Source organism: Phoxinus phoxinus (genome assembly GCF_949152265.1).
Source record: "Phoxinus phoxinus genome assembly, chromosome: 8".
Lineage (NCBI taxonomy): Eukaryota > Metazoa > Chordata > Actinopteri > Cypriniformes > Leuciscidae > Phoxinus > Phoxinus phoxinus.
This window is the reverse complement of record NC_136883.1, coordinates 8,088,110-8,112,830: the sequence shown is the minus strand read 5'-3', so window position 1 is coordinate 8,112,830 and position 24,721 is coordinate 8,088,110. Positions and strand designations below refer to the sequence as shown.

Genomic DNA, 24,721 nt, shown 5'->3' with positions numbered 1-24,721 from the left:
AAATGCCTCCAACTGTACATTATCACAATACTATTCACGGTCTAGTGTTAAATATAAACTGTGGTGCAGAGCCACTGATGTAACATACACACAACAGAAATCACACAAACAATATATTTATTTATTGCAAATTAATTCCACAGAACTAATAACAGAGGAATTATGTGAGCTTGTATTGTGAAAATAATGGTATAAAAACATTTAAATAACAAAATGAAGCAAATATGTCCAGTACAATTAGTAATACATTGGAAGAAGAATCGGGTAAAAAAAAAAAAAGGAAAAAAAAAAAAGGTCAAATTTGTGCAAATATTTATAGCAGTTTTACTGACCTACATTATTGATCTAAAAATAAAATAATTTAAGAAATGCATTATTAAAACTACAAGGTTTTCAAAAGGGTGACTTGCAGACCCATTTACGCCAACAAGGTGAAATTCGAGAACAAACATCATAACAGGAGCACATGATCGTTTGAAACTTTCTTATGATATAGTGATTGTAGATTCGTACCGATATACATTCGAGACTTCAAGAAAAAGAAAAAAAGACATTGTCTGCATTGTTCCATCGACTCAAAGATAAGTGCTAAATTGGGAATGTTAAAGAATAATCTTTAGTCTTGGGTGTCTTAAGGGCCACTGGATGCTGCTTGTAATGGTTGCTGTATGTTTACACAAGATGAAAATATGCCCAGTTCAAAGAATTACAGCAAAACACAGAAACCACTAAATTCGATCCGACAAATATAATGAATGGAGGAGGTCTGCGGTATCCCCACAATGCTAAGCGAGCCCAAGCGGGCTCTTAGCTCACCACAGTTATGAAGCGAGGATGATCGGTACCACATTTCTACTCAAGCTCACTGGAGCCTCAGAGTACCAGATGAACATCCATGTACCAATCAATGCATCAACATTCAGTTCACAGTGTGCTACAAACATCTACACATCACACATGAGAAAACACACACACACACATCTGTCAAATATGATGGACCAAATACAAAGATATATATATTCTGAGACCATAACCGGAAGGTGAATGTTGCATAATTGTTCGTGCTGAAACGGCAAACTGTGTTCCAGGCTTTTTTTTTAATCAATGCTCAATACAATCTTTCAGCTTTCAAAATTCATGATTACAAAAATATAGATCTGTTTGAGAGGCACGTCACTAAAAATTCACAAACATAGACTGATGCCCTGTAGTTTTACTTGCGGTTTGACCAACCCAATCTCAAGGGAAATCATAACTATTTTACAAGGTGGTGATTAAATATGAAATATTTGGCCAAAATTGCCCCATTTTTTTTTGGATTATTTAAAAAAAATTAAGCTAACCCCACCCCTAAACATACATAACCGTCACAGGGGCGTAAGCAGATCGTACAAATTAATTTGTATGACTTCATACGAATTAAACACCAATTCGCCAAAGCGTAAAATAGTTACGAATTTCCATGAGATTGTGTTAAAACTACAGTTTAAGAATGGAATGTCCTGACAACTAAAATATGGAGTTAATATGGAGGTATGACCGAAATCTTTTTTTTTTTTTTTTTTTTTTTTTTTTTGCTGGTTCCTGTGTTCCCCAATAATTATTTTTTCCTTCTATCATATAGCTAAGGGGTCTTTTTTTAAAGAACATACAATGATCATACTAAGTACACTTTAATGTGATGCCACGCTAAGAAGTTAGATTATTTAGATCAGTGGTTCTCAAGTTGGTTTGCTTCGTGACCCAGAGTTAACATTGATGACCCAACGCGGTACCAAAATTGTGTATCGTACAACATTTCGATGGTTTCATGCTCTCAGCAGCCAATCATTCTCTGCACAAAACTCTGTGGTTTCCACAAACCATGTCCTCATTGCACCCGGTATTTAATGTTTTTGGGAGTTTTTCCTCAACCCGTCCATGCTGGCATCTGCCCGATTTGGCTAGCTTCTATCAAGTGACAGATGTCAACAACAAAAGATATGGGAAGCATTTTCTCCTCCCTTTTAAAGGATCATGTATCCATATCCAGACCGAGCCTCAATTCACCTTCTCCACTGCTCTGAACATGAACCAGCGCTTAAACTGAGGAGCAACAGCGATCTGTCACGTCACATTTAAGAGCTTCAAAACGCCATTTATTGTTTGAATTTATAGTTTTGTATTTTTATGTAGGTTAAAACCTAGAAACGTTAGCATTTTAGCACTTCCGGTTCCATCATCCTGAAATCGATGGGTTTTTGGTTAAATGCCTGAAATAAGGTTTGTGGTTAACATTAGCTTCAAGATATTAAACATAGAGAGTCCCGTTTTACTTTACAACATAAAATACATCAGTAATACCCCGTTTACTAGTCTTGAAAAAGGTGGCTGCTAACAAGTGGCTAAATGGGACATTAAACATCATCATCTGAACAGCTAAACGGTCAAGTCCGCTTTTACGGCCTCAACGCGCTTATAATCACACTCTTCCAAGCTATTATAACTCGAACGTTCAGGGAAAATGTTTTTTAAATAAAGACTGAAAAGATGTCGGAAGCTTAATGATGGTGACGTTGAAGTCATTCAACAGCGGTATAGTTCTTTTATAGCCTACGTTTAGCTTTGTACTTCTAAGGCTTAAAATTCAGTAAAGTTGTGTTCATTTGTGAAGTTTATTATGATGAACAAAACAAACTTCTGTTGGTCACAGAGCTTATTTTCTGCATTAAACCAAAAGCCAATATAAGAATCCTATTTTTGTCAGGGGAAGCTACATTACAACAATAAACATCCTACAGTAAACAATTAATATTAAAGTAATATTGTACAGTTTGCACTGGCATACATTTATGCCAGTTACGCCATCGATTTGATCATGTACACAGTGACATAGATAGAACGGAGAGATCTGTAATGCTAATAAAAGTGAGGATATTGTAAATGATAAGAGGGTTTGGATGATCTTTTAAAATGTTCTTTCTCAGGGTACATAAGACAACAATGTAGTAAAAACGGAAAAGCATACAGACAAAGTTCCACGGAAGATCCATGAAAACGATTGTATTATGAATGCCAGGCCAGTAGTTGTAAAGAAACACTACAAGCCTATACACTGAACATTTAATAAGCAAACGCACGACATCACCGTTTTCACAAATTCGCAAAGATGATAACGGTATGGTTTTCAAAAACGTAACCCGTTTTAAGTTAAGGCCCTCAAACGCCTTTTTAGTTGAATACGGTGTCGTGTAAACGGCCCCTCTGTCTTAAACTTACAGACCAATTGTTAAAATGTTCATTCCTTTGTATTCGTTTTATTTCATGGGGTATTAGATTTTGTTTAAAAGTTGAGCTTATTTATTTTTCCATTTAACGAAGTTCTTCACTATTATACGGTTAGTGCATTTTATTATTCGCATTTCCCTTGAAGTCCATGACCCTTTTTTGACCTACCAGTTGAGAACCACTGATCTAGGCTACTAAGAATAGATGGATGCGAAACACAAGTATACCAAGCAGAACATAACAGTTTCCAATGTTACAGAAAAGACACACAAACCCTTCAGTACAGTTAAAAATGTGTCGTTTTAAAACAAAACCACAAATGTGTAGACCTGTAATAACCAGTAGGTGGAAGTCATCAGAAAATGACGTGATAATTCCACCTCTAACTTAGACACTGTGACACCACAAACATGATATAGGAGATTGTCAATCAGAATTCATACCAAACGATCTGTTTCTAGCTCTGTTCAAAACCCTAGTGAGCTTCCTTGCCGTTTACCCTGGCGGTTACTTCTTTGCACATCACACAAATATTCCAGGTCCAATGCTGTTATGTTGCTAAGCTAACAACTCAATACTCAAATGAGCAAAAATATACATAGCACACAACCATATTGGGATATTTGTAAGTACATGGAACTATTTGACCAATACTTTTTAGGATGGTACATATACACAATCAATATTTCTCTCAAGTGCACAAAAATCTCAATATTTTTTTCCCCCCACTAAGTTAGTTGCAGTGCATGAAATTGCATTCTCTGCAAAGGAGGCGATTCTATAATTTCATTTTTCTGTTCACATTTTTAGAACAGTTTTTGTATTTTAAGCATGCCTGTACTGTCTTTGTAGGCAGCTCACTAGGTTATGGAACAGAGCGTATGACATCATACTATAAAATATTGTCATTGTGTGATGGGGGGGGGGATTACAAAGATCGATTGAACAATTTTCTTCATGTTTATCAAAATGCATGAGGCTCCCAAAACGTACATCCATGAAATATAGATAGCAATTTTCCTTTTTTTTTTTTAAAGTTCTGTAATTAAAAAACTACATGTATACCATTTTCAAGTCATGAAAACCTACAAAACAACATCTTTGGCGTAAGAAAAATAGCTAGTAAAAATCTACGGGATATGAACCTTACCTACAGAACATTACACAAGAGCTGATCATGTAACTGATCAATATCAGGAAAAAAAGGTTTGATACCACGTATCTAAAACAATCTCATCTGGAATATTCCAAATATCTAAAGTGCTTCTGCATTAGTCCCTAATTCATACACAAGTGTGGGATTGTAAGTACCTCCACTGAATTTATAAGGCAGATTAATTCTATCCACTACAGATAGAAAACCATGCGCACAATCAAAGGGATGGACTGAGAGGGATGAAACTACAAGAATAAAGAACAATGAAGATTCCCTTTGACATGGTTATTTTACCTAACGACCAGTAGTCTGAAAAAACTGGCGGTTTACAAAGAAAAATGTGAAGGTTGAGTTCTTTCATTTTAGCAGCTATAATTTCTCAGACAAACTCTTGGTGTCTGGACTTTCACAGCCTGTTTAGGAATGAATAAGAGGTGATCGGAATCCTTTCTTACTGTGCGGACTGGCGATTGAGGTTACTAAAAAGATCTTAAAAACTGATATAAGACTGAGACCGGACAGGCACACAGAGAAAAGAGCTAGATTTTTCCAATGATAGCAACTCACGGACACGCCACTCGACTCTCGACTGGTCAAATTCTTCCAAGTACACCGTAACTCCAGATCAGGCCATTGCTGGAGAGGTTAGACTGAGTCACGTGTGGAACGGCAGCGCTTCTCAGAGCATTATCAGTGTGCTGTCATGCTCCTAAATGTTGTCAAACACAGCGCCCTCTGCTTGTGTGGCTGTGTCAGTACCACCTGGTCACGCAGTCACAATGTTACGCTGTCTTTCCAACAATAGGATTTGCGCTATAAAAGAAAGTAAAAAAATGTTTAATCAGTTTACTGCACATACACATGTAAGACAAGATTTTGTTTAATTGGCTCTTGAAGAAGATGGGAATTTTTTTAATAAAAAGTCTTCCCATGTCCAATGTTGAGACACTCTCACACTGTACCCCTTCTTTTAATGCACCTTTGACACTACACATAACATACAAAAGGAGGAAAGAAAGAGAAAGAAAAAAAAAAGTATAGGAGAAAATAGGGACTGAAGAGATGTGGGGGAGGGTTATCTTGTATCTTATTATATTGTATTTTAAAATTTGACTAATGCAATGTTGGCAGTAAGATGGTAGTGAGGAGTGGTGGTGATGGTAATGAAGATGGTAATAAATAATAAATGGCTACTTCACACACACACACACACACACACACACACACACACACACACACACACACACACACACACACACACACACACACACACACACACACACACACACACACACACACACACACACACACACACACACACACACACACACACACACACACACACACACACACACACACACACACACACACACACACACACACACACACACACACACACACACACACACACACACACACACACACACACACACACACACACACACACACACTTTTATTTCAATTATGGAATTACCAGATTGTTTGTTAATGCACTACTTTGGTCTGCATGTTGTTTGTTAAATAAAGGAAAAAAATAAAAATAAAAAATAAATAAATAAATAAAAAGTCTTCAAGGATAATTAAAAATCAAATTGATTTGAAAAATCTATATTACAATTTACATTTTCCACTTTTGGATAAAAACGTGATGCATTTTTGGGTGTCTTACATAGTGCCTGGTTCATCGGTTAGTGCCGTCTTTAGGTCGTGGTGAGCCTGCAGATCATCCAGTACTTCTCCAAGCTCTTTAATGGTGCGGAAGGTCTCTTTAGGGTCCTGTATAGTGAAGGCTGAACACTCCTCCTGCTGCCCAAGATACACTGACATGCCGGCACAGGCATCTGTAGACACACACATACACAATTAAATTCACACGTTTAAATGAAAACTCATTTTTGTGTTAATCTCCTTTTTTTTCATGTATAGTGCTCCCATGTAGTGTGTAATAAAGCTTTTTGTTAATGTAAATGGACTGCAAAGTTTCATAGATTAAAGTATTGTCTAACAAAAGAAAGAACGGATTCTGAACTGCCTGAAACGAGTCATCAGTAATTCCAGTTTTAGTACTTGCTCAAACCTAGCAAGTTTGACCATATATACTGTATAAACCATGAGTTTATAACAAATTTGCATAATGCCAGCCAATGATCTTCATTGGCTGCCCGAGAACAACGTCTACTTCGACCTGTCCTCAAACACTGTAGTTGTAGCTGAGGAGTGGAAGAGTTTGGTTTGTGTTGTCAACATGTCTAGAAGACGCTGTTTTCTGTGCTGCGAAAGCAAATCCACTTTCCTTGCACTTTCAAAGGATGATGACTTGGGATCCAATTGATACGGTAAAACCGACCCCATCGTTACTGTTCGTTTCACTGTGTATCAAGTGATGAGGAAGATCCAGAGTTGAAATATCAGACAAAATGCGTTTTCGACATGCACTTTAAGTGGTCGATAAATCACAACAGACTGAACCATCTGACCAATTAGAGCAGAGTATTCTCTCGGAAATGAGGAGTTTTGAGAGCCTGAATCCTTTATCAAACAGTTTCAGACATTGTGAGGAAAGTAGTGATGCTGCAATGTATATTGTTAGAAAATTAATATGTTTTTTGACCTTGGATGCATGTAAACCTATTTAACTTTAAAATAGCATAGACAAGATGCAAACAATTTTTATGAATATCTTTTAAAAAAAAACATTAAATTTTAATGGTTGAAGCCATTGAGTGCATTCATGGGGAGGGACATAATATTGTTTTTATTTGTTTAATGTTTTTGGTAATTTTGGTGTTTCTATACTAACATTTGTGTCATTGAACAGTTCAGATAAAAAGTGGAAAATATTAGCAATAAAAAATGACTAGCTGTGCTCAAACATTTGCCTAGTAATTCTGAAAGAAACGGAATATTGAGCAGGATCCTGGATGCGATATCCTAGGTTGATTTAGATGATTGGACAATGACAATAGCTATTATGTCACACTATTTTTTACTTCCTAGCATTGGTTACGTCAGTAGACAAGTTAGTTCAATAGTGGAGAAAGTAAAAACACACAGACCAGAATGTGTATTAATAAAGTAAATGACTTCATATTGTTTTTAGGCTATACACACCCTCCATCTTCTGTAGTCTGGACCGGTTTGTGGAGAAAAAGGAGAAGATTCGTTCTGATTCTCGGTCACAGTCGATGTCCAGTTGAATATTAGCCAACACGGTCCTATAAGACGGAGTCAGACATGAAAAACCGTAACGTGTACATGCTTGCACATACAGCGATAAAATGCAAATGTATGAATAAGATGTCTTACGCAGTGCATGTTTTGCAGCCCGAGGCGTTCTCGTTGGGTTCCTTACAGCATAACCAGGATCCGCTCACGTAAGCGGACGGGTGAAACGCACTGAGCCGCCCCGGGTTACAGCGGCTGACCTGACTCAGCACCTCGATCCAGCTGTTGGTCTCCACACAGTTACTCGCCTGCACGTACAGAGGCTTTTCTGAATGGATTACCTGAAACATCTGCAAAACAAAAGTTTGGACGTTTTAATGTTTTTAAAAGAGGTCTTTTATGCTCATCAAGGCTGCATTTATGTTATTTTAACAGTAATATTGTGAAGTAGTATTATAATTTAAAAGAACTGATGGCAGGATTTTCAGCAGCCATTACATGATCATTCAGAAATCATTCTAATATGCTTATATTTATCCAAAGCAACACTAGAATTTGTGTGGCCTGTGAATTAAACCAATGACACTGTAAGGACCCGTAAGGTCTTTTCAGCGCTTTTGTAAAGTTCACTTAATTTATTAGAATTTAGTTTTAATTTTACATTAGCTCCGTGCTTAATCTGACTCCAATTCAAATGATTATTAAATTTAGATTGTGTTTCGAATTAGGAACTAAACATAAATATCGTTTATGTATTCATTTAAATCTTAAATTATTCAGGGTATCCCATTCTTTCAATTGTGCGACATCAGGTCCCTAGTGAACGAATAGAGAACTTAAGTCGTGTTCTCACGGACACAAACTCATCAGATCTGATCTAAGTCAGAGAGTGCAGGGTTTACTTAAAATTTTTGAATGAATAAGCATGGAGCGGTTCGACTCAAATGTATGTTTTCTTATTCACAATGCTGGAACTTAGTAAGTCAGGGATAGTCAGAAATCAAAAGGTCCCAGATGATGTGCCACATGCTCCTTTCATTGGGCCTTTAGTTTGATCTATCCTGACGCAGATTTGCAGAAACACCTGAAATCATTATGACCTTTAGATTACGGTAAGTGGAGTCTGAAGAATAAAAGAATAAATCAAATATAACATTTTATTTGTCAGGTTAAAATTGATCATGTCAATGACACAATTAAAGGCCAATTTAGAAATAATAAATACATCAATTGCGCAAAGAATGAATTAAGAGTAAGAAATGCATACCGGTACACACTCTTATGCAGATGCAGATACATATTTACCACACAAATATTCTTGGAACTGTGTTGGGGCTATTCATGTGCCCCAAAGGGTTACACCTGGTTTTGGCGGAGAGATGCCATGTGTGGCAAGCAGGACGAGGCCGAGAGCCGTGGGAACGAGTGAGACCGGCGGAGTCACCTGCGCACCGCAACGCCTGGGACATTTACGTTATGTTTTGAATGTAACCTAAATAAATTTTATTTACGTTAAAATAAAATAATAAAGAAAATCTGTTAAATCTGATTATGTTGCAAGGAACTAAATGAAGAATAATATATTGATATATTGATGTTTAATATTATTTTAATACAGGGCTATTTTCTGTTCCTTTTTTTTCTGCGTTTAATTTAATTGGGTGATTCTACGTTTAAATATTGATGATTACAAGCTTGATTATCAGATATCTTGAAGAGACACCAGCCTTACAGGAGAACAGAATTAAGTTTTCCTTAGTTTTCAATCTTTCTCAGAATACAAATGACTGCTGTGAAATTAAAGGACAAGTTCGGTATTTTACACTTAAAGCCCCGTTTACAGATCGTATCTGATGAAATAGAACGGTTAAGATTAAAATTTGGACACATGCTCCTGTCCCGAGAATTTTAGTTTTATTTAGCGTTTGTGGACCTATTTTGCCAAACGCGTCACACCCAGATTCTTCCGTTGAGAGCTTGAATAATAGACACCAGTTGGTGGCGATAATGCACCTTTGCCGATTGCAAGCAAACCGCTGGCATTTCATTTAATACACAGAAGAAGCAGAAGAAGAAGCGGCGGAGGAATATCATACCTCACACAGCACATTCAATACAATCAATGGAGTTGGACAAACACTACGATAAAACCTGTTGGAAAGCATCTTTTTCAGCGTTTTTTTTTTGGGACCGTATCAGTGAACACCCCTGACCACTCGGTGAGTTTCACGTCTTTGTAAACGAAAGTTGAATGTGTTTTAGGAAGGAATCTGCCAGTGCACATAGACAACCATTGTGGGGGTGGGTGGGGGAAAGCTAAATAAAACTAAAATTCTCGGGACAGGAGCATGTGTCCAAATTTTAATCTTAACCGTTATATTTCATCAGATACGATCTGTAATCAGGGCTTTAAGTGTAAAATACCGAACTTGTCCTTTAAGACCATTTTACCAAATCACACTGAGACATTTAAAATGATACCAAACATTAAAGGGGAAAAAACTATATATTCCCAAGACACATCATATGTGGTAAATGGACATTCTTAGTGAACTTTCATTGACTTGAATCATGGGGAAATGAGAGGGAGTCTGTATAGAGAAGTTTGTTCCTATCAAAGAGTCCTATGCTCTTTCTTTGAGATCTTCTCTCCAGATTTGTGAGTTTTATTGTAGATTAGGATAAAATCCAATCTTACAACATTTGCATTGTTAGTACCATGCTATACCAGCTGAGCTGCAAGAACAAACACAAGAACGCACAAATAATACTGAGCTACTTACGTTTTTGCGGTTAAAGGCACCTTCTTCCAGTTTCTCAACACCGAGGATGTTTTTCACAAGAATGACGCACAGTGCTTCTTTCCCTGGACACAAACACAAACACAGATACATTTATTAAAACAGCGAAAAATAAATAAATTAATTAATAAAAAAATAAAAATAAAAAAAAAATCACACTTTGCTATTTTTAACACTTGTGTAGGAAGGGAGTGTTATTCAAGGGATGAATAATATGCATCATGAAGTAAATTTGAGTCCAGACCTCTGACGGAGGCACTGTATGAGTCTGTTTTTGGATACACGCATAAAAAAAAAAATCTGAGGACTGCGGTTCAGACACGGACACTAAATCTCACATGATATTCTTTAACGACCCGTGACTCGGTCCAGTCGGGCCGAGCCTGTGGAGCTGATAGCGCACCAACTTGGCCAGCCAACAAAAACACACAGCCGTTTCTCATGCATAGTCTACACATTTGATAAATTCCTATTTTCATCTCCTTCGCTAATGTGCATCATTTTGACCACAGAACAGCCAAAGTACACAGATGCTTGAGAACTAAAGGCCTTTTTATGCTTCTCCGTCAACTAGCTACGGCGTCGTGGCCGTTTTATGGTTCTGCGTCGGGTTGTGTTGCATCGCGGTGCATTTCACCGCCAGAACGCTAGGGGGGTGGGGGTGTGACCAATCACAGCCCTTGTGGTCTGCGTCGCCTCGACGCGTAGTTACAATTTTTTGGAGGTGCACGTCGAGCTACGGCGGAGGGGTTCGCGTCGACGCAGAAGGGTCTGCGGGGGTACGCCGTCGATATGACGCAGAAGCATAAAAAGGCCTTTAAGCTGCACATGCCACCCCAGCCCATCTTGTTCCCTTTTTTTTTAATGCATCTTCTTTCTGAAAGTTTACCAGGTGTATACTGCCAATAGCTGGTTTGCTGTCTTTTCCCGTTCCTTTTTACTGAAAAAAAAACACAAAACAAAAATTGGAATTGTGATATTTCACTGGTATCTAAACAGTTGAACCACTGACTCAACCAGGCAAAATACTTAGCATTGACCCATGCTGAAGCAACTCTAAATATGAGGTGCTATTAAATAAAAGATAAAATATGATAGAGCAATTAGAACGAACAGTGAGGCTTGTATAATACATTTTAACAGGCATACTCAAACATAAAAATAACTGAAGGAAAAACTCTATATATTTTCTAAACTAATTAAACCAATGAATATGATTCATATCCTTATGGTTACTCCACCTAATACATAAAAAAATACAGGTATCGGTATCGGCAAGTACCAAAAATCGGCCTAGTTCTGGAAAACTATTGGGCCTCGGTATTGGCCTAGTAGAAAAAGTGGCATCGGTGCATGCATCCCTAATTTAAATACAATTTAAAGTATATTTTAGTTTATCATAAATGCTTGTAAATACATTCGGCAAAGAAATTGAAATTGCATATAAATTTGTATTTAAGTCCTTTGGGAGATTTCAAATCATTAAAGGGGGGGTCAGGCTGAGTTTAGCCAGTGAAGAACACAGAGTATAACATCCTCAACCGCCCCAGATCTGATATCTGGAGGACAGTTAAAAACGAAAGGTACATGTCTACAGAGGACGGTCCATCATTTAGTCCAGATGCTCAGCGGGCTAGACTCTAGAAGATGACCCTTGATCAAATGAGAGGAAATTAAATCACGAGTTATTAGCTTCTCTCCCTCTTCGGTCAAATGGCTCGGTCTACTAAAAATGCAAGTGTCCCAACCTTTCAAGCTCATGTTCCAAGAATACATTTCAGAGTATTCCTGCAGTAAAGCGGTGAATAACACAGTGGCCCCTAAATGTCAGTCTTTACACAGGTGGCCTATCCAAGTAGCCACTTTGTCACAATACTTTTTGTCTTCATTTTGTCTCTAAAATTGTGCTTGTGCTACATGTTTTTGTTATCAAATGCATTTTAAAAGTGACTCGATGTCCAAATGCTTTTCGGGTCACTATATGGACATACAATCACAAGAAAATAACCAGCAGCAACTGTTACATCCACAAAATGTACAAATATTACTCATAAAATACCTTTATTGGTAAAATTAGGAAAATGACTTACTTAAAATGAGCTAAGAAAAGTCTTATGTCCCAACATCAAACCAAACTAATGAATGAACATTATAATACTTGCCATGTGTGTGAAATCAAACGAGAAACGCTTTCTGCCAAAGTAACTCCCAGCACAAGTGCTTAAATTATAAGATAAAGTACACAATTACTTAATAAAATCAGGGAGGAAAATCGGAATGCATGGGGGAAAAAACCTGCGAACGAGATGATAAATCACGATTGTTCCGTGTCAATGTGACCCAGTTGAGCCTTACAAACTCTGCTGGATATAGACACACCACATCTAGGCATTGGTTAGTCAACAATCCTGACTGACTGGAAAGAAACAAGGGGGCTTTGGAATACCGCATAAAACATTTGCGAACAAAGCCCAATTTCCATTCCATGCGTTCAAGAGAACAAAATCGTCACTTCCTGGGAAACTGGCACAAAATATCTGTAATAAAAATGAACGTTTTCTGCAACCGGGAAGCCAATGTGGCTCTTTTTTCCAACGTCATAAATGTCTTCCAGTAAATGTGTTTATTCGCATGTCGTCTTATCAGATAAAAAACCATCCACCTCAATGGAGCGCATGTGTTTTTTATGCGCATTTTCTAGAATTTATGTGCATCTTGGTGTTTCCATCCAGTGTTTTTTGTATGCGATCTCCCAATAGATGTAATCCCAATAAAAATAGGTGGATGGAAACAGCTAATGTAATACTTAGGGTAAGTTTGTACAGCTCTCCCATGGAAAAGACAACAACAGTAACCCAGCTTTGCTGACAGTCCAGCAGGAAACAAAAGAAGGTCAAGCCACCATGCTGGCTCCTTCTGAGGTGATCACGCTAAAGGATGTTTATTATTACAACAGTGATAAACGTGTATCATGCAGGGACAACAAGATATGCAGTTGGTGACCTTGAAATTCACATCACTCCATAGGAATTGACACGGTTCTTTTTTTCACAGGGTAGATTCACTCAAAGGAAATGTGGGAATTATGGTTAGTTATGCCATGAAGCTGATCAACAAAAGTATTAGGACTAGATGATGCATAATGTAGTATATTTGCCTATATATACACTATATCAGTCCGCCGGCGGTGCAAAGTGAACCTGTTACACAAGTCATGACTCATAAGCATGACTCATAAGTATTAGTGTTAACAGATTAAAGGTATTATTTGTAATAGGGTCCTCATTCAAACATCAATAACAAAAATTCTGAGAGATATGGGAAGTTTGATTCATTTCTGCAAATCATTTATTTTGAACTGCCCATTTCAATGAAAAATTTCCAAACAGTGATTCATCATCACTCATAAATGTTCACAGAACCTTCTGTGTGAAATTTTTCATGCTTTAAAATGTTGTCATATAGAATACAGTATCGTTCAAACATTTGGGTCGGTAAGAATTACTCCAGTCTTCAGTGTCACATGATCCTTCAGAAATCATTCTAGCATGCCGATTTGTTTCATAAGAAACATTTCGTAGTAATATCCACTTTGAACAGGTAATCTGATTAATAGTTTTGTGGAAAGCATGATACATTTTTTAGGATTCTTTGATGAATAGAAAGTTTAAAAGAACAGGATTTATTTGAAATCTTTTGTAATATTATAATTGAAAGTCACTTTTTTATCATTATGTGTATTTGCTCAATAAAAGTATTATTTTCTTAAAAAACAATCTTACTAACCCCAAACCTTTAAAAATGGTTGTGTATGTAGGAAAATATTGTTGTTAAGTATCACTCTTTCCTCTGTTCATTTAATTAAAAAGTTAAATACAGTAAAAATCTAATTAATAGTTTTTCATGTCATTACAGAGCAAATTTATAAATTGAATATCCTCCTTTTTATCATTTAATTTTGAAATCTAGTTCCTTATATGTCCAGAATCTACTGACCGCCTTGTTGATCACATCTAACATAAAAGTCTCCGTTTACATAAATGTATGTGTGTTTTTATTATATATATTAAATATATGTAGGCCTATGTCCGTGTGTGTATGTGTGTGTATATACTGCACACACACACACACACACATATATGTGTGTATGTATATATCCACATACACACAATACATATATTATGTGAACAAAAACTTTTATGTTAGATTCAATTATTCGATTTGACAGCTCTAATCTAATTACATCACATCCTTTATATCAGCATTATATATGGTATTTTCGGAATTGTCCACTTAAAGGAACACTTCACCTCTGGAAAGATGAATGTGTATTTAAAATGGGTCATTTATGTAGAAGAAATGTGAAATTATTTTTGAATTTGGAGCTTTCTAGACTGAGAAAAGCCAGAAAATGTATTTTTGGCTTATGGGGATGAAAGACAACAACTCCCAGAATGCACTTGCTTCGCTGCCCTAGGAGGCCACGCCTACCGGTAAGAGATCGCAGTAAACAAGGCTATGCTACTAGTGAGTCTCCGTGAGTCTGCCCAGTATTTTGATGTCGCCCAAAATGTCCAGGATTCGGCTTTTGCGTTCTTCAGTCGCCATTCCTCATGTTTACTGTGACGAGCAGGAACGAGACTGACGGCCGCGGAGAACGATGTGAGCCCGGTGGCGTGATTACTGATGAGCGGCGCCGGCGCCTGTGAGACGCACCGTTCTCGTATCTCTCACGGAGGAGCGGGAATTTTCCTAGCAATGTTAAAACGCACATCAAACGATCACTTGTTTAGCGTTCATCTAAACACTAACATTACATTCAGATTCACCAATCGGAATGAATTCAGTTAGATTGAAACCAAAGGTGTGCATGTAAACTATGAATGCGACTGCAGAAAGCAAAAGCCGAATCCCGGACATTTTGGACGATCTCGACGGCCGGACATGTCCGGGAAAAAGAGGATGGTCACCACTACTACTCAGCTTTCTCCACAGAATAAGAAACTGCTAGCTTAGCTTCCAAATAAAGAATGGCTGACACTATATGTACATTCTGTGAGTGTGATCCTCCCTCTATGGGCGGGTTGAAAACATGCGGAACAGCGCCTTCTACTGGATAAATGATGAGCTAGTGTTTGTAGTCTTACCCGTATTCAAAGAAATTTGACTTCCTGCTTTTTATGACGCAAAATGACGATTTTTGCGTCATAAAAAGCAGGAAGTGGAACGCTTAAATCCTTATTTCTCCCATCTCAGGGGAAAATAAGGGAATAAACCATGACCATTCGAAAATGTGACTGGGTTTCTAAAGATACAAAGTCTAATGCAAATGGGTGAAGTGTTCCTTTAATAACCCATATCCCAACAACACTAATTACAAATATTCACAATGCTACAAATTATTACCAGTGGACATGCACATTTTCAGTCCTCTCAACCCAACACATTGCTAAATGCACGATATCCACTGACACCATTAAGCACACGTACACACCCATGACATAAAGCTGACAGCATAAATCAAAAAGGGGAAACAGAAAGTTTCACATCCAGAGCTGACTGGCAACACTACATGAACAGGAGCTACACAAACAACAATGTGAAACTGAGGACAAGCTAAAAGAATCCAGGGATAATTCTCATGTTATTTCAACTCCGTTTCCATATAAAACCTGCCAGCAAAAACAAGCGTCTGGACCCACACATTTTAGAGCTGAACTCGATGACTGGCCACAAACAGAAAGTTCTGTGGATCATGGACCAAACTGGTCTTCAGGGGAACACATTAACATCGACAGCCGGGAACACTCACCTTTCTGCTTGTGATAGGAGAGCTCCTGATTGGTCACTCGCAACCAGCGTTTCTTAAAGTTCTTCTTTCCTATTCGCTTTCTGCCCTGGGCCCGCTTATGTACCTCTCTGTTAAAAATCATACACACACATAACTGTTAGATTTCCTGGAAACAATGTGGTGTAAAAAACAACAACTGACCCTTATTTGAGCAACTCAAAGACGTACTAAATGGGACTAATCAATTAGACTGTTCTACTCACCCCTCCTTCAGCACAAAGGAGTCCTCCACTCCACTAGACTCCTTACTTATATTAGAGGAGATCTCATCTAAGAACTAATGCAGAAAAGATGACAGAAGAGGATTTACACATGAGAATGAAGCCCAAGCTTATCACAGAATATGCTTTATAATAAATGCACACAATACACGGACATTGAAGGCTGGTCAATGGCAGCTACTTCAAGACATGATACAGATTGCAATACTGGACTGGGAAATGAGTTTATGCTCATATTTAACACTGCTTCTTCTTTGTTGAACAGTGGGAAATCGCATAGTAATTTCACAAGTAATCATCACAGAAAGAACAGTAATATTGTGAAATATTATTACAATTTAAAATAATGGTTTCCTATTTTAATATACTTTGAAATATAATTTATTTATGTGATGCAAAGCTGAATTTTAAGCATCATTCCTCCAGTCTTCAGTGTCACATCAAATCTTTCTAATATGCTGATTTATAATCAATGTTGGAAACAGTTGTGCTGCTTAATATTTTTTTCAGGATTCATTGATAAATAAAAAGTTAAAAAGAAATAACAATATAAGTCTTTACTATCGCTTCATATAAATTGAACACATCCTTGCTGAATAAAAGTATGCATTTTATTTTAACGGAAAAAAATGACTCACCCTAAACCTAATATTAGTGTTTTATTCTGTATTTTTTATCAAATAAATGCAGGCTTGATGAGCATAAGAGATTTCTTTCAAAAACATTAAAAATAGTAATGTGTCCAAACTCTTGACCGGTACGGTCTACGTTTATTTTTTTTTATTTTTTTACAAATACAATAAATTAAATCGTAATCATCATGACTCATAAGTATTAGTGTTAACATATTTAAGGTATTTGTAATAGGACCCTCATTCAACCATCAAAAACAAAAATGCTGAGAGAGAGAGATGGGAAGTTCGATTCATTATTGCAAAAAGAATAATATCACAACATTTTTGGGGAGTCACACCATCAGGTTACATTTTATAACCTGAACTAACCTTGCCTTCTCATAAAAAGGTCAAACTACCTGATATATTAAGGGAACTTGACACACAGTTTTTAGTTTATGCCCCCTAAAAATAAAATTTGTATTTAATTCAGAAATTAAATGCATGCTAATAAAAATGTGTATTCAAAACACTAGATTTTTGAAGTGCATTTTTTTAGCATCTAAAATATTGATCCAATCTACTCTGAGTAAAATAACTAAGTTCATCGGAGACCTCAAAAAACAGTTTGTTAGAAATACTTACCTTTTTAACTTTCTCTATACATTCATCTTCTTGGAATAACTTGAAGAAATCGTACATATAGGTTTCTTTAAAGCTAGACTGGAAAAACAACAACAAAACAAGAACAGGAATTAAAATAAATAAAAAAATGTCCCAAAGTCTAGGGGAAAACTTTTGAAAAGTTATTTCCTTCAGCGCACCGTATGACTAATAGCTGACATACCAGTTTGTTCTTGGAAAGGCTGCCCCAGCTGCCCAGAGACTGGATGGTTTTAGAGATAAGAGTAAGTGTGCGGGAAATGTCAGGGTCCTGCGAAAGAAAAAGAGGAAGATAGGTGATTCTCCCACCTCGTGTTTCACCCAAAATACATTTACTGTTAATTATTTTATGCTTTTTTTTTGGTAAACATGTATTGTCTCAAAGCATTCTCAGAAAAGAGTGTCTCAATGGGTCTTTCCTGGCATTAATAAATTAGTCACATGCTAAAAAAGGAAGTAAATCATGTTTGTTACAAGTAGGTATTTGTTGTAGCTGTGGTGTGCGTGACTGTTTTTGTTGCACACTCACAGGATGATGGGATCTCAGCTGGAATGTGTGTGGAGAGAGAACAGCCACCGCAAAGAACCTCAGAAATATAAAACTACTGACCGCTGAGTACTGCACATGAGGATCCGCTGTGGTAAAACACACACACACACACACACAGATTATTAGTCACGACTGAGTATCTGGCTCCTCCTAGTGGTGAATCAACACAACAGGAGTGCATGCAGAGACTTTAGTCAGTGTGTGAGGTATACTAAAACACTGAAACAATCCAGCACAAAATAAATGTGTGGACCCTTCACAAGCAAATGAGAGTGAAAGTGTGTCCGTGTGCATGTGCTGCTTCACCTGGAAAGCGTTTAGATGCGAGCTGTCTGAGTGACCTGAAGACATCACACATGAGGGGAGGACAGCTGGAGCTGGACTGTGTTATAGACGTAAAAACCTTATGCACATAACCCTGAAGATTCTCCTAAGAATACACAAACACATGCACGTGAGATAAGAAAAAATACTGAGGGCACAGTTTTTTATCAAATTTCTCAGTCATGGGAATTTATTGCATTCGACCTGTAAAATTACAGGTTATATTATATCAATATTAACTTATATATAGCTAGGCTTAGAAATGCATATTAAAAACTATAGCAGATGGTATAAACAGAGGAAGTAATTACAGGGACATTTTACCCACACATTTTGAATTTCAGGGTTTCATTTTTGGTGGCCCAGAATATCTCCTTAATTTAACTGACACATACGGACAAATTAAGTACAACGATTCAACAAGAAACCGAAAAAAGAAAAGAAAAAAAACTCACCTTGTTGACCTCCACATTATCGCCTTCTTTCAGTTTGACAGGATCGATCTCACAGGTTTTATTTGATTCAAAGATCTGTAAAGCAGAAAGAAAGCAATAAAACATTTTAAACAGTGTCAAATCTGTAAAAATCTTTCAATGCATCTATAAACGTGTCCAGTTAACAAAAAAAAAAACAAAAAAAAAAAAACTAAATCCTTTGTGCCTCACCTCATTGAGAACAGGTTTGAGAGTGACGGTCAAGTAACTTCGGCCCACAATCTTCATCATGTCATCTATGCAGCGGGTGGCCAGAGAATTCCCTCGGAATATGGTGTTGGCCTCTCTGTACAGGGAGATAGAGGACATTTTAGAAGACAACGAAATAGTGTGAGTTTATAACCTAGACAAACTTTGGAGAAAAAAAAAAAACACTGACAAATTAAATCATACATAATAATGACACAAATATTAACAAAACAAACCTATATGGATATTAACAAGAAAAAAAGAAAGTATATATAAATAATATTATATATATATGTAATACAAACAAAAATATAATACAAACAAAATATGACAAAAAATATATATATATATGGATATTACCAAACAAAAAACTAATCAACTAATATTATATATATTTGTATAACAAAGAAATAAAACAAATATTAACAAAACAAAAAAACTACAAGCACAAAAAAAAAAAAAAGCCATTTCCAAAACAAAACCATATGGATATTAACAAAAAAAAAAAAACTATATGCATACTGACAAATAAAATAAAAATATAAAAAAACATGGATATTACAAAACCAAAAAACTTATCAAATATTACCAAAACTAAAAAACTAAAACAATACGCATATTATCAAAACAAAACCAAAAAACAAACTATAGAACTGTTTTAGTGTGGGTGTTACTGAACTGTGTATTCTCCAGCTCCAGGGCAGCAACAGCGGTGAGAAAGGGAAGCAGTCTGTTGTGATGGAGCAGAAGTCTGACCACAGGAAGCAGTGCTTCATAACCCAAACTCTCCCTGCATATATCTCCCAGAACATGAGCCGCTGACGCAGAGATCGGCTACAGACGCAAAGAAACCGAAAGCAATGAGAAGATGCTATAAACTAAAAATAATGTTCAACAATTAAACATGACTGCCAGTCTTCCAGACAGAAGGGGGGGCGCTATTGTACCTTGACATCTGGGGATTTGAGCATCAGGTTTAGGAGGGCCGTGTAGCAGGCAGAGGACAGGACGTTGTCCTCAGTGTACGTTACTTTCAGACGTAGAGAACCCAGATCATCTGGCTTAGGCTTCGTACCATTTCCTTTCGGCTGTAGCAAGTACCTACAAAACACAAAGCAAGAAGAAATGTCCCAACTTCATAGCTATTTTACAGTGTCACACACCCTCATTCAATTTGCTGTATTACGGAATGTATATTAAATATTAAAAAATATAGTCACAATGATTTAGCTGGTGCTATAAAAGTTGTGATGATTTTGAAACCCTATTTATTTAGTCATTACGTTTCTGTCACTAAACCAGCTTTGCGTATGCGAGTGTTGAGACATTTTAAAAGCAAAAATACAATAGTATTTTCATATATTTTACAATATAAATTTCCATGAATCAGTTAAAATTGCTAATATATATATATGTGTGTGTGTGTGTGTGTGTGTGTGTGTGTGTGTGTGTGACTAATTTTCTCTAAGATTATCCTTTCTATGCGTGTCTAGCACATGTATCATTTTATCCCGTGTCATTTGCATTGCTCAAACTACAAAGTACAGGAATTAGTGTGGCAAGACTATGTTTAATAGTGTCAGCGTCTGTTTGTGTATGTGCGCTTGTTTTATGCTAGGTTCATGCAAAAGCTCACCCACGCACTAGATTCACTGCCCTCATTCAAAACATGCAGATCAGTATCAACAAGTTCCTTCTCAGTCTGAACACACACACACACACACACACACACTAATGCACGCACATACAATGTTTACACAACACTACCGGCAGGACGCTGTGATCCGCAGTCTGAGGACACAGGGGAAGCGGGCAACGGAAGCAATCCGCCCAAAACACACACACACACACACACACACCTACACACCCCCGCGATCTCTCAAACGCTTCTCGACAAAAACACATCAGAGATAAGTCTCAATTGCAGCTGAAATCTAAATTATGGATGCTGCAGTAAGCGGTCATCGCAAATGTCTCTAAAGTAATGCTGAAGTATGTTCATTTAAGCTCTGACGTCAGAGGTGGTGCTCTCATGTCAGATTGGGCTGATAAGGCCAGTGGAGGGCTGCGATTGGCTGTTATCTCTCTTCCACATCTGCTCGTCGGTGTCCCTCACTCAGACACTGAGATCAGCATATTACAGCACAGCATGGAAGTGCGCGCATGCACCAAACACCTCATAGTAGAATTGGGTCAAATACAGACGGGTCCTACTTATTTGAAAAAGCATAATTAGACATGCAAAATAGAAGCATTTTAATATGACCTTTCATGCAGTGTGTAATACAGCCGTTTGTCAATGTAAAAGCAAGTCAACTGCAAGGTTTTAAAGATCAAAGTGCATGACAAGTTAAGTCATTGTGTTCAGATTCTGAACTGCTGAAACGAGTCGTCAGCCATTCCAGTCTCACTTCCTGTTACATACCTACGTAACAATGTAAAACATTTGCATAATGCCAGCCTATGCTCTTCATTGGCTGACTGTGAACAACGTCACGGTAGTTGTTGCTGAGGAAGTTCTCAAATGCACTTTGCATGCACTTCAAAAGAATTAAGACTTGATAAGGTAAAACTGACGCCGTCGTAACGGTTTATAATATCACTGTGTGTAAAGTGTTAAGAGCTGAAATTCAGATATGGTGATTGGTCTACCGCTTTGTGTTGGAAACAAAACACCAATCACAACAGAATGGCCGTCTGACCAATCAGAGCAGAGTAGCCTCATGGAAAGGAGGAGTTTAGAGAGACTGCGTATTGGTTACAACCACAGCTCTATATGCATTTATATAGATCAATGGTTACACCACATGATTTCAGTGGACAAAAAACTTTATATTAATAACCAGTAAAGCAGTTTTGTTAATATGATGATCTAAATAATAATAAGTTGTGAAGTCATTATATGTACAACTACATATTGTAAGTTTGCTGTATTTTTGTAATAAATTAATAAACTTGGACAAAAAAATTCTCAAATCACTCATTAAGAATAAATAGTTCACAGTGTTGCCTAATTTTATCCACCTTATTTTTTAAATGCAGAAGTAACTATTATCTGTGAATGCACGACTTCCAATTAGAAAAATAACAAAAGTGATAGTAAAACTATTTACGCTATGTTTATGATTACGATAATAAATGACAGTAATATGATAAGAAATACCAGTTTGCAATATTACATTAAAACACTTTCTTTAAAAAATAAGGTGGATATAGCCAGCAAATGGAATATTCCATATATTGTCCAGTGAAGTCCTACTTCTGAGTGTGTGTGTGTGTGTGTGTGTGTTCTTACCATGCTTTGTGGACATGGTCGTTTCTCAGGATTTTCACAGATACCCGTGTCTCTCCGAGGAACACGTCCTGTGCCAAGTTACCATTATTCCACAGCTCTACCCTGCAAGGGAGAGTACAAGAGAGTGTGCATTAGCTAAATGTTCATTTACAAACACACAGTGCTCTGTTTCAATGTATTCAACCCCTGGAAAATCACACATTTTAACTTTTCCCATTTTCAGTCAAACTGAATCTGAAATCCAGCACGCAGAGTATAGATGCAGATGCATCAAGGTGGGTTAGTCATTTTTCTCTCCACTACTGGATGAAGCTTTTTCTCACATCAAACATGCACACAAATAAATTGCCTTTGAGTGGAAAACCAACAACACAAAAAATCATGCATGAACATACACACACACACACACACACACACACACACACACACACACACACACACACACACACACACACACACACACACACACACACACACACACACACACACACACACACACATTAGTGTCATGATCTAATGTGCCGTCTGGTGGTTTCACCTACTCTTACCTGTCAGCTTCTGCAGAGGGCTATATGGGACAATTCAGAGTGGCACATTATGTGTCAAATCAGAGCAAAGCCACATTCATCAAAATATTTCTGACATTAAATACAGTCTTCCTGTCATATAAGCACTCATCCCTGATTACCATAATCATCCACAAACAGTCAATATGTGCAGTTATATGCCGTTTTTAAAAAGGCTTTGCACAAAAACAAAAGTCTGTACCCGGCCAAGAAGAGCAAAAGTTAAAACAATGAAACCATGATGAACAAAACAAAAACAAACATACATCCAGCCAGAAGAGACAAAGATGAAACAATGACAACACAATAATGAAGTAGAGAAAAGAAGAGAACAAAACAAACACAAATCCAGCCATTACAGCCAAATATTAAACTGACAACGCAACAAACAAAACAAAACAAAACAAAAGCATAGGCTAAGATGAAATCATGCCAACACAATAATTAAGAGAAGAGAACAAAACAAAACCAAACATAGATCCAGCCAGGAGAAGCTAAGATGAAACAATGCCAACACAACGGAGAAGAAGAGAAGAGAAGAGAAGAGAAGAGAAGAGAAGAGAAGAGAAGAGAAGAGAAGAGACGAGAAGAGACAAACATACATCCAGCCAGGAAAGGCTAAGATGAAACAATGAAAACACAATAATGAAGAAGAGAACCAAACAAAAACAAACATACATCCAGCCAAAAGAGGCAAAGATTACATTGACAACGCAACAACGAAGAAGAGAAGAGAACTCACTTGATCTAAAAAACAAAAAAATAGAAACAAAGCCAAAAACATACATCCAGGAGAGGCTAACATGAAACAATGCCAACACAATAATGAAGAAGAGAACTCACTTGATCTCTAGTTTCTCTATGTCCTCCTCCTCCACCTGGAAGTGTGACCTCCCCTTGTAACTGCTTGACCTTGTGACCTGCAGAAACATTGTGAATTGTAACCATATGGATAATGCTATAAATGCATACAGCATCCACAAGAAATCATAACTCCGACACGACCTAAATTAATGACAATACCGTTTAAAGCCATTGGGGGGGGGGGGACTCACAAAATCAACATTCATGAACTATTACTGAATGAATGGATGAGGCTGTACCTCAAAATGAAAGGTCTCCTCAAACTGAGGGTCGCTGGTTTTCTTCTTCACTTTAGTTTTTTTCTGGTCAGACCTGAGAGAGAGAGAAAAACAGATCGACAGAGAGCAGGATGTTATTATTGAATCAGAGCGGATGTTATGTACTCATTTCAGCGTAGATCAGTGACAGAGGCCCAAACGATCTTATGACTGATTTAGAAAATCACAATAATGCATTCTGACTGTTTTCAGTACTTCATTAGAAACCATCAGGTTTTATGCAAACCTCTGTTCCTTTACAGTAAACCTTGTGATTTATAATGTTTATAAACCTACCTGGCGGGCCCTACAAGTGTTACTGTGGCGTACGGGTCACAGTTCTGTCCACTTATCAACGGCAAACCCTGACACGCGATTATCCTGCAAAAGACACACACACAGCGGCGTTAATGAGCCCGTTATTTAAAGTAACATTAAATATCA

The 24,721-nt window shown here is 37.2% G+C and overlaps 1 protein-coding gene across 1 annotated transcript in view; it reads right to left on the bottom strand.

Moving 5' to 3' along the window:
* Window positions 1-1,576: 1,576 nt before the first annotated feature.
* Window positions 1,577-24,721, bottom strand: part of rasa2 (RAS p21 protein activator 2) — a 46,553-nt gene continuing 23,408 nt past the window's right edge. Inside the window, exons 6-24 of the mRNA XM_079621737.1 lie at window positions 24,575-24,658; window positions 24,260-24,332; window positions 24,000-24,076; window positions 22,591-22,692; window positions 20,243-20,396; window positions 19,975-20,129; window positions 19,278-19,392; window positions 19,068-19,142; window positions 18,595-18,718; window positions 18,268-18,374; window positions 17,923-18,009; window positions 17,721-17,798; window positions 16,444-16,517; window positions 16,202-16,308; window positions 10,372-10,454; window positions 7,730-7,938; window positions 7,535-7,638; window positions 6,093-6,264; window positions 1,577-5,236 (exon numbers count right to left, since the gene is read on the bottom strand). Coding sequence (XP_079477863.1) covers window positions 5,206-5,236; window positions 6,093-6,264; window positions 7,535-7,638; window positions 7,730-7,938; window positions 10,372-10,454; window positions 16,202-16,308; window positions 16,444-16,517; window positions 17,721-17,798; window positions 17,923-18,009; window positions 18,268-18,374; window positions 18,595-18,718; window positions 19,068-19,142; window positions 19,278-19,392; window positions 19,975-20,129; window positions 20,243-20,396; window positions 22,591-22,692; window positions 24,000-24,076; window positions 24,260-24,332; window positions 24,575-24,658 — 2,011 coding nt within the window. The 3' untranslated portion in view covers window positions 1,577-5,205. The remainder of the gene's footprint in view (window positions 5,237-6,092; window positions 6,265-7,534; window positions 7,639-7,729; window positions 7,939-10,371; window positions 10,455-16,201; window positions 16,309-16,443; window positions 16,518-17,720; window positions 17,799-17,922; window positions 18,010-18,267; window positions 18,375-18,594; window positions 18,719-19,067; window positions 19,143-19,277; window positions 19,393-19,974; window positions 20,130-20,242; window positions 20,397-22,590; window positions 22,693-23,999; window positions 24,077-24,259; window positions 24,333-24,574; window positions 24,659-24,721) is intronic.